General features: G+C 48.2%; 1 protein-coding gene across 1 annotated transcript in view; it reads right to left on the bottom strand.

The window, feature by feature from the left end:
• Positions 1 to 10,669, bottom strand: part of ITGAL (integrin, alpha L (antigen CD11A (p180), lymphocyte function-associated antigen 1; alpha polypeptide)) — a 67,707-nt gene that overhangs the window by 10,664 nt on the left and 46,374 nt on the right. Inside the window, exons 18-25 of the mRNA XM_011982547.1 lie at positions 6,829 to 6,918; positions 6,297 to 6,301; positions 5,757 to 5,808; positions 5,595 to 5,668; positions 4,498 to 4,639; positions 1,629 to 1,739; positions 1,140 to 1,219; positions 964 to 1,050 (exon numbers count right to left, since the gene is read on the bottom strand). Coding sequence (XP_011837937.1) covers positions 964 to 1,050; positions 1,140 to 1,219; positions 1,629 to 1,739; positions 4,498 to 4,639; positions 5,595 to 5,668; positions 5,757 to 5,808; positions 6,297 to 6,301; positions 6,829 to 6,918 — 641 coding nt within the window. The remainder of the gene's footprint in view (positions 1 to 963; positions 1,051 to 1,139; positions 1,220 to 1,628; positions 1,740 to 4,497; positions 4,640 to 5,594; positions 5,669 to 5,756; positions 5,809 to 6,296; positions 6,302 to 6,828; positions 6,919 to 10,669) is intronic.

Raw genomic sequence — 10,669 nt, 5'->3', positions numbered from 1 at the left:
AAAAAAAAAAAAAAAAAAAAAAAGATTTATAGAAGCACTGTGACCTGACCAAGGACCAAGAAGTTCCCAACCTCCTTGTATCATCTCTGGTGCCCGGATGTCTGTGCTGCTAAGTTACCTCTTGATCTCAACCTCTTTCTCTTCCCCCTACCCTTAACATTAAAGATGGTCCTTTAGAACACTAGTTCACTGTCTTCTCAATTTTCTGGCTTTCCAGATAAACCTGCCTTTCCTCCCACCAACTCTTGCCTCTTAAGTCTGGCTTTCAAGTAACAAGCAGCCAGACCATGGTTCAGTTACAAACCCAACTAGTGATCCCCATGGTTCCTTCCTGTTACTGCGTTCTGAGAGTCATTGACTATGTGTGTGCATGAGTTTGGTCTCTCCAACTTGACTGTAAGCTCCCTGAGGGCAAGAGGTATTGTGATAACTTTTCTCCTGTCTCTCCTGACATTATCGGCCCCCAGGAGGGGAGAGAATCTAGGTGACTGAAACAGTCAGGAGTTTGGCTGGGCGTTTGGAGTCAGACAGGCTGAAGCTCAGACCCTGGCTTTAGTACTTCCAGCTATTGGACCTCGGGTAAGTGCTGGCCTTCTCTGAGCCTCAGCTTGTTCATTGGTAAAATGGAGAGAGGCACAGCTGCCTCACAGAGGTGCTGAGGGCTCCAGGCAATGTCAGCAACCGTGCAGTGCAGCCGGCCCTCAGTCTGATATAAGATCAGTGTTCAATGAGCCTTTTCTTCCATCAGTAAATGCTGATCCTTCCCCGAACTCTTCCAGGGCCCTCACATTTTGGAACGTGGAAAACTGTTGGGGCTGTGGCTGGAATCAGTTCTAATTACCCCAGGGGGCTCTGGGAAAGGAAGGAGGTTCAGAAGGGGAGCCCCAGGGGGCAAAGTCGGGGCCCTGGGTTGGGAGGCTGCGGTGGGAGGAGAGGGTTGGCTGTCTGCTGGGAAGGACTTACTCCTGGATGAGGACGTTGATGGGGTACAGGATGGGGATGCTGGTAGTGGCCGAGTTGTCCTTCAGGAGGCCTGAGTCCTCATTGTTACTGCATTGAGGCAAGGAAGAGGCCAGTGTTAGGAGAAGGGCTTGGCCAGGTCTGAGACCACGGCAGGGATGTGGGCGGGGCCTGCTCACCAGGTCACATTGGCGCGCAACTCGACCAAGTCCCCCCAGGAGCTGTTTACCAGCGTATTAAACATCATCTGCAGAGCAACCTGGCAGGGAAGGAGAGGGGAATGGAAATGGAAGGGGCGTGAGGAGCAGCCCCACGGCCCCCACATCCAATCACCATCATCTCAGGGACCCCTTATCAAGTACTCACTGCACCCCAAGCACTGAGCTAGGATTCTACCCAATGCGAAGATGAGGCAACCAAGGCTCCAAACGGTTAAGTCATGTCTATAAGGTCACAAAATGAATAACCCAATCCCAGCTTTGCCTGATTCCAAAGTCCAGGCTCTCAAACATGACACGAAACAGATTCACATACATTTCTCTTGGGTAGGGGCAAGGTACACCCTTCCTGACAATCACCTACTCCCTCCTCCTGAGCCAAGAGCTCCCTGCCCTCTGCCAGCTCAGGGTCCCTAGGCTGCTTGGTCCCTGGAGACTTGAAGCACTCACCGAGTGGCCTGCTTTGAAGATGGGAGAGCTCACGTTGCAGGATAACACCCTGGACAGAAGCTTGGACTCTTCAGGAAGCTCCTCACAGCTCACAGGCATCTGGCTATGGGGCTGGGAGTGAAAGGAGGGAACAGGTTTGTTAATGAACAAGGCCAAGGTTCCCCCAGAGGCCACCAGCCCTCCTGGCCTACGTCCCCCAGGGGCTCTGTCCCTGTCATGGCACCTTCTCAGAGGGAAAGGGCCCAAGAATCAGGGTTGCAGACAGAGGCTTAGTACAAAATAGTCACTGCAAGGCCAGGAAAGGTAGCTCACACTGGAAATCCCAGCATTTTGGGAGGCTGAGGTGGGAGGATTACTTGAGGAGTTCGAGATCAACCTGAACAGCAGTGAGACTCCATCTCTACAAAATAATCTTTTTTCTTTTAAATACAGGATCTTACTCTGTTGCCCAGGCTAGAGTGCAGTGGTGCGATCTCGGCTCACTGCAACCTCTGACTCCCAGGCTGAAGCAGTCCTCCTGCCTCAGCCTCCCAAGTAGCTGGGACTACAGGGATGTGCCACCATGTCCGGCTAATTTTTGTGTTTTTAGCAGAGATGGAGTCTCTCTATGTCACTCAGGCTGCTCTTGAACTCCTGGGCTCAAGGAATCTGCCTGCCTTGGCCTACCAACGTGCTGGGATTACAAGTGTAAGCCGCCATACCTGGCCTACAAAAGATTTTTAAAAATTAGCTGGGCATAGTGGGGTATGCCTGTCGTCCCAGCTATTAGACAGGAGAGTCACTTGAGCCCAGGAGTTTGAGGCTGCAGTGGGCCATGCTTGCGCCACTACACGTTAGCCTGGGCAACACAGTGAGACCTTATCTCAAAAATAAAAGTTGGGTGTAGGGGGGTAATTGCAACACTATAATGCTGAAAAACCGGAAGTGCTCAAACAGGTCAAAGAGATAATAACGGCTCAGGAAAGTGTGGCATGATCAAAGAGGAGACTATTGTGAAGTTTTAAAAATGCCACTACCTCTATGCATTCAGTAACCATTTACAAAATGAGCCTTATCGTGGGCTAAGCATTATTAAACCATTCATCCCAATTTTGTAAAGGACAGATTTCAGTCTCAGCCTGGGAAGGAAACAGATAAGGAAATAGAGGTTCAGGGAGGTTAAGGGACTTTCCCAAGGTGTCATAACTGGGTAACAGTAGGGATCCGTAAGAACTTGAACACAGAACTGTTTGATTCCAGTTATTTTTTTTCTTTCTTTTTTTTTATTGTTGAGATGGAGTCTTGCTGTTGTCACCCAGGCTAGAGTGCAGTGGAGTGATCTCGGCTCACTGAATCTCCACCTCCTGGGTTCAAGTGGTTCTCCTGCCTCAGCCTCCCAAGCAGCTGGGATTACAGGACAGGCTACCACGCCCAGCTAATTTTTGTATTTTTAGTAGAGATGCGGTTTCAACATGTTGCCCTGTCTGGTTTTGAACTCCTGACCTCAGGAGTGAGCCACCGCACCCAGCCCAGGTTTTTTTGTTTCTGTTTTTTTTTTTGTTTGTTTGTTTCTGAAACAAGGTCTCGCTGTGTTGCCCAAGCTGGGGGGCAATGGTGTAATCATAGCTCACTGCAGCCTCAAACATGACTCCAGCGATCCACCCACCTCAGCCTCCTGAGTAGCAGGACTACAGGCACACCCCACCACACCTGGCTAATTATTTAATTTTGTGTAGACACAGAGTCTTGCTCTGTTGCCCAGGCTAGAGTGCATTGGCATGATCATAGCTCCCTGTGGCCTTGAACCCTTTGGCGTAAGCACTTCTCTACCTCAGCCCCCCAGGTAGCTGGAATTGTGCTACCACATCCAGCAAAGAAGCATTTAATGTTGTTGTATAAGAATAATTCGGCCGGGCATGGTGGCTTATGCCTGTAATCTCAGCACTTTGGGAGGCCGAGATGAGCGGATCACCTGAGGTCAGGAGTTTGAGACTAGCCTGGCCAACATGGTGAAACTCTGTCTCTACTAAAAATACAAAAATTAGCCAGGCATGGTGGCGGGCGCCTGTAATCCCAGCTACTCAGGAGGCTGAGTCAGTAGAATCACTTGAACCCCATAGGCGGAGTTTGCAGTGAGCCGAGATCACGCCATTACACTCCAGCCTGGGGGACAAGAGCAAGACTTTGTCTCAAAAAAAAAAAAAAAAAATTCAAGTGTTCATCAACAGATAAATAGATAAAATATGGTCTATACATAAAATGGAATATTATTCAACCTTAAAAGGAAAGGAAATTTGGCGGAGCACACTGGTTCACACCTGTAATCCTAGCACTTTGGGAGGCTGAGGTGGGCAGATTGCTTGAGCTCAGGAGTTTGAGACTAGCCTGGGGAATATAGTGAGAGCCTCTCTCTATTTAAATTTGTTTTTTTTTTAGATGGAGTCTTGCTGAAGTGCAGTGGCACAATCTCGCCTCACAGTAGCCTCTGCCTCACAGGTTCAAACGATTCTCCGGCCTCAGCCTCCCTAGTTAGTAGCTAGGATTACAGGTGCACACCACCACACTTGGCTAATTTTTGTATTTTTTAGTAGAGACAGGGTTTCACTATGTTAGCTAGGCTGGTCTTGAACTCCTGGCCTCAGGTGATCCACCCGCGTTGGTCTCCCAAAGTATTGGGATTACAGGTGTGAACCACGGCACCCAGCCTGAGAGGGTAAACCTCGTACCTTAGATCATACAGCTCGAAGCTGGGAACCCAGATATGACCCTAAGACCCCTGTCCACCCGCGACTGCCCACGTGTTCAGGCTGTCCTGGTTGCCTGGGGCTCAGAGAAGGGAATGGCGGCTGTGGAACGCACGCCCGTAGGCAGGCAGTGTACTCTCACCCACCTTCAGCATCTCCACTTTGCGGAAGGAGAGTCCCCGAGGGAAGTGCAGGTCCAGCTGGACCCAGTAAGCATCTTCTCCCAAGTTACTCAGGCTCAGCTCCACAGAGAGGCTGGCAAAAGCAGTCAGACGCAGGGCTCTGGATCTGTGGGGGATGATCAGGGAAAAGTTAGGGGCCGAGATGGAGGAGGGAGGATCAGGGTGGGGAATATCAGAACTGAAGGATCTGGTGGGCCTGAAAGAATTAAATCAAAACCAATCATCTTTTTTGCTCAGTCTTTTTTTTTTTTTTTTTTTTTTTTTTGAGACAGAATCTCACTCTGTAGCCCAGGCTGGAGTGCAATGGCACAGTCTTGGCTTATTGCAACCTCCACCTCCAGAGTTCAAGCAACTAAACTGCCTCAGACTCCCAAGTAGCTGGGATTACAGGCATGCGCTACCACGCCCGGCTAAGCTTTGTATTTTCAGTAGAGACGGGGTTTCACCATGTTGGCCAGGCTGGTCTTGAACTCCTGAACTCAGGTGACCCGTCTGCCTTGGCCTCCCAAAGTGCTGGGATTATAGGTGTGAGCCACCCCGCCCAGCTATGCTCAGACTTTCAGTTTTGCAATTCTTGCAATCTTATTTACTGCTGACTGATGGGAGTTCCATGAGGGATTTGCTTTCTATTTTATTTACTTTTTATTTTTTAGAGATAGGGTCTTGCTCTGTCGCCCAAGCTGGAGTGCAGTGGTGCTTACTGCAGCCTCGAACTCCCAGGCTCAAGCAATCCTCTTGCCTCAATCTCCCAAGTAGCTGGGAATACAGGCCTGAGCCACCATGCCCAGTTAATTTTTAAATTTGTTGTAGCAACAGGGTCTTGCTATGTTGCCCAGGCTGGTCTTGAACTCTTGGCCTTAACCAATCTTCCCACCTTGGTTGGCCTCCTGAAGTGCTGGGATTACAGGCATGAGCCACTGAGTTCAGCCTCGAATTTCTCAGAAAAGGAAACTAAGGCCCAAGAGAGGGAAGTGGCATCTCCAAATGACATATCTGGTGAGTAGAGCAGGGGGTCTTAAAACAGAGTGGATGGAGGCTGGAGGGCGGGAGGCCTTACTGACCTTGCAGGAGAGAAGGACACTCTCAGGTTTGCCTCACACTTCTTGTCCTCCCCACAGTTCTTCTCAAAAGGGATCTGAAAGGCCAAGAAGAAAGGAGTAAGAGGCTCAGACCAGGAGGGACCTGACCCCAGGCCTCTCTGCCTGCCCCTCCTCCCCTCTTACCTCCCAGGTTTCTGAGTGCAGGGAGGGCCTCAGGATGGGCGGTATGTCCTTGCTCTGCCGGGCGAGGGGTAGTGGGCAGGATGGAGAGAAGAGAGATTAGCTGAGGCAGCAGACCTCATGAATGAATGAAAACTGGTGGGGCAGGGGCTTAGCGTAACTGAACTGGCTGTGGCTGGCCCTGCCCAGGAGCCAGCTGCCTTCCCAGGGCTGCCCCACTCTGCTGCCTCAGCCCACTGCCACTTGTGCAGTCGTACTCTGCTGGCGGCTCCTTTTTTTTTTTTTTTTTTTTTTTAGACAGAGTCTTACTCTGTTGCCCAGGCCCAGGCTGGAGTGCAGTGGCATGATCTCTGCTCACTGCAACCTCTGCCCCCTCGGTTCAAGCGATTCTCATGCCTCAGCCTCCTGAGTAGCTGGGATTACAGGCATCCATCAGGCATCCACCACCATGCCTGGCTAATTTTTTAAAAATATTTTTAGTAGAGACAGGTTTTCGCCATGTTGGCCACGCTGGTCTTGAACTCCTGGTCTCAAGCAATCCACCCCCTCTCAGCTTCCCAAAGTGCTGGGATTATAGGTGTGAGCCACCAAATCTGGCTGGCTCTTTTTTTGTTTTTTGTTTTTTTCTTATTTAGAGACACAGTCTCACGTTGTTGCCCAGGCTGGAGTGCAGTGGTGCAGTCACAGCTCAATGGCTCACTGCACCCTCACTCTGGGCTCAAGTGATCCTCCCTGCTCAGCCTCCCAAGTAGCTGGGACTATAGGGGCGCACCATCATACCAATTAATTTTTTATGTTTTGTAGAAAGGGAGTCCCACTATGTTGCCCAGGCTGGTCTCAAACTCCTGGCCTCAAGTGCACCATCACACCTGACTAATCTTTGTATTTTTAGTAGAGACGGAGTTTCACCATGTTGGCCAGGCTGGTCTCGAACCCCTGACCTCAAGTGATCCACCCATTTCAGCCTCTCAAAGTGCTGGGATTAAAGGAGTGAGCCGCCTGGCCATGGGTGGCTCTTCTTGACAAATGGATTTCTCTGATAAACTCCCCACCGTCCCTAGCCATCTCTTCTTACCGCCCTTTGGTCCCTCGGTGTCCCTTCCTCCTCCCAAAGAGAGAAATTCAGGGAAACATTGATGGGGGAGATGAGGTCTTGAACACATACCTGAGGGTGATAAGAATACAGCCTATGTCATGAATCTAACCTTTACCACACTTCCGATGAGATGTATACCTTGTCAGCATTTTACAAGTGGTGAAATTCTGGTATTTCGCTGTCTAAGACTCTACCAGTAGTGAAAATCCATTGACTACATAGCAGGTGTGTATAGCACACCCAGGGGGTTCTCAGCAAAGTTATCATCCCTGAGCCCCAGTTCCCCAGCAGACATCACTAATCAATCCCAGCACTTTTTCCCACTGCGTCATAACTGAAGCCCCTGAATTTTAACCTAGGCAGCCATTATCAAAGTTTACATAAGAAAATTTCAGAATAACTAGAATATCCTAGTTCTAGAATTTTGTTCCTTGAGAACAGGGCTGGGTCTTAGTCACTTGTTATTACCAATGCCTGACACTGGCATTCTGTAGGTACTCAAATAGTTTTTCACCGGAAGGTTCTACTAACCCTAAGAGGTAGGTATTATTACCCCAACATTTAAAATAAGGAAAATGAGCTCTCCCTTCCTTCCTTTTCTTTTTTCTCTTTTCCTTCCTTCCCTTCTTCTTTCTTTCTTCTTTTCTTTTTTCTTTCTTCTTTTCCCTCCCTCCCTCCCCCATTTCTTCCTCCCTCCCTCTCTCCCTCCCTTCCTTCCTTCCTTCCTCCCTTGTCCTTCCTTCCTCCCCTCCTTTCTTTCTCTTTCTCTTTCATCCTCCCTCCTTTCACCCCACTCTAGAAAAGAAAAAGAAGAAAATGAAAACTAAAAAGGTGGCACAATTGTCCTAAGAACTTGGAGTGACAGAGTCAAGATTTGAACCCAAATCTGTCCAAATACAAAGTCCAGGATCTTTCCACCATGTCACACTGCTTTCTTTTCTGGCAAATTTATGTTTAAAATGTCTAAATCTTTTTTTTTTTTTTTTTTTGAGACGGAGTCACCCAGGCTGGAGTGCAGTGGCGCAACGTTGGCTCACTCCAAGCTCCACCTCTCAGGTTCACGCCATTCTCCTGTCTCAGCCTCCAGAGTAGCTGGGACTACAGGCACCCGCCACCGTGCCCGGCTAATTTTTTTGTATTTTATTAGTAGAGACGGGGTTTCACCGTGTTAGTCAGGATAGTCTCGATCTCCTGACCTCGTGATCCACCCACCTTGGCCCCCCAAAGTGCTGGGATTAAAAATGTCTAAATCTTATAAGAGGTGGAAAGGGAGGAGGCAGAGGGGCACTGAGTAGAGGTTTGAATGAAATAGAGGGTGAGTTGGTAATTGTTGAAACTGGGTGATGAGGACCTGGGCATTCATTAAACTATTTTTTTCTAGTTTTGTATGATTCACATTCCCCATAATAAAAAGTTTAAAACAGGCCAGGTGTGGTGGCTCACACCTGTAATCCCAGCACTTTGGGAGGCTGAGGTGGGTGGATCACCTGAGATCAGGAGTTTGAGACCAGCCTGGCCAACATGGTGAAACCCCGTCTTTATTAAAAATACCATAATTAGCCGGGTGTGGTGGTGCACGCCTGTAGTCCCAGCTACTCGGTAGGATGAGGTAGGAGAATTACTTGAATCCAGGAGGCAGAGGTCGCAGTGAGCCCAGATCATACCAATGCACTCCAGCCTGGGCAAAAGAGTAAGACTCCATCTCAAAAAAAAAAAGTTTAAAACAAACTTCAAATTTTCAAATTCTTATGTCCCAATCCTATACTGTCTTATATGATTTTGTTTTGTTTTGTTTTGTTTTTTGAGACGGAATTTCACTATCGTTGCCCAGGCTGGAATGCGATGGCACGATCTCGGCTCACTGCAACCTCTGCCTCCCGGGTTCAAATAATTCTCCTGCCTCAGCCTCCTGAGTAGCTGGGATTACAGGCATCTGCCACCCATACCTGGTTAATTTTTTGTATTTTTAGTAGAGATGGGTTTTCACCATGTTGACCAGGCTGGTCTCGAACTCCTGACCTCAAGTAATCCGCCCACCTCAGCCTCCCAAAGTGCTGGGATTATAGGCATGAGCCACCACGTCTGGCCTTTTATGAAATATTTAAGAGAACAAAACAATTTTATAGCAATCTCTTTTTTTTTTTGTTTGAGATGGAGTCTCGCTTTGTCACCCAGGCTGGAGTGCAATGGCACAATCTTGGCTCACTGCAAGCTCCGCCTCCCGGGTTCAAGCCATTCTCCTGTCTCAGCCTCTCAAGTAGCTGGGACTACAGGCGCCCGTCACCACGCCCGGCTAATTTTTTTGTATTTTTAGTAGAGATGGGGTTTCACCGTGTAAGCCAGGATGGTCTCAATCTCCTGACCTCGTGATCCACCTGCCTTGGCCTCCCAAAGTGCTAGGATTAGAGGTGTGAGCCACCGCGCCCGGCCATATCAATCCCATTTTTATACAGGATTGCTTATAAGCAACTAAATCTGGGTATTTCAACAGTTGTTTAAACTTTATTTTTTTGGAGACAGAGTCTCATTCTGTTGCCCAGGCTGGAGTGCAGTGGCACAATCACAGCTCACTGCAACCTCCACCTCCTGGGTTCAAGCAATCCTCCTGCTTCAGCCTCCAAGGTAGCTGGGACTACAGGTGTCTTCCACCAAGCCTGGCGAATTTTTTTGTATTTTTTGTAGAGAAGGGGTCTCGCTATGTTGCCTAGGCTGGTGTTGAACTCCTAAGCTCAAGTGATCCACCTACTTCAGCCTCTCAAAGTGCTGGCATGAGCCACCATGCCTGGCCTGTTTAAACTTTTTTAAAAACTTTTTTTTTCCCCCATGTACCATACATGAGACTTAATTTAAAAACTTTAAAAAAATACCCCAACTTTTTTCTGGGATGCATGATATGTACCTGGCAAATAATGACATACCATGATGATTGAATATTCTGTAAAAATTAAATATTTTAATATTTCTTTTTTTTTTTTGAGATGGAGTTTCACTCTTATTGCCCAGGCTGGAGTGCAATGGCATGATCTCAGCTCACTGCAACCTCCACCTCCTGGGTTCAGGTGATTTTCCTGCCTCAGTCTCCCAAGTAGCTGGGATTACAGGCATGGGCCACCACTCCCGGCTAATTTTGTACTTTTTTTAGTAGAGATGGGGTTTCTCCATGTTGGCCAGGCTGGTCTTGAACTGCCAATCTCATATGATCCGCCTGCCTTGGCCTCCCAAAGTGCTGGGATTACAGGTATGAGCCACCGTGCCCAGCCAAATTTTTTCGGGTTCACGCCATTCTCCTGCCTCAGCCTCCCAAGTAGCTGGGACTACACGCGCCCGCCACCACACCCGGCTAATTTTTTTTTTTGTTATTTTCAGTAGAGACGGGGTTTCACCATGTTAACCAGGATGGTTTCGATCTTCTAACCTCATGATCCACCCACCTCAGCCTCCCAAAGTGCTGGGATTACAGACGTGAGCCACCGTGCCCGGCCCAAATATTTTAATATTTCATAATTTAAAATTATGAAAGCTGTGTAGCAGCATTAATATATAATGTATGAAAAGACTAGGGAAAAATAGTAATTACATTGCCATTGTAATCGTGTTAAAAATGCCCATAAATATATTAAAAAGTAGAAGCTGCTGGGCACGGTGGCTCGAGCCTGTAATCCCAGCACTTTTGGAGGCCAAAGTAAGAGGATTACTTGACACCAGGGGTTTTAGACCAGCCTGGGCAATACAGCAAGATCCTGTCTCTACAAAAACTTTTTTTTTTTTTTTTTTTTTTTGAGATGGAGTTTCACTCTTGTTGCCCAGGCTGGAGTGAAAT

This window comes from Mandrillus leucophaeus, unplaced genomic scaffold (genome assembly GCF_000951045.1).
Source record: "Mandrillus leucophaeus isolate KB7577 unplaced genomic scaffold, Mleu.le_1.0 Scaffold24, whole genome shotgun sequence".
In the NCBI taxonomy this organism is placed as follows: domain Eukaryota; kingdom Metazoa; phylum Chordata; class Mammalia; order Primates; family Cercopithecidae; genus Mandrillus; species Mandrillus leucophaeus.
Note: the sequence above shows the minus strand (reverse complement) of the source record. Positions and strands in the feature narration are given on the sequence as shown.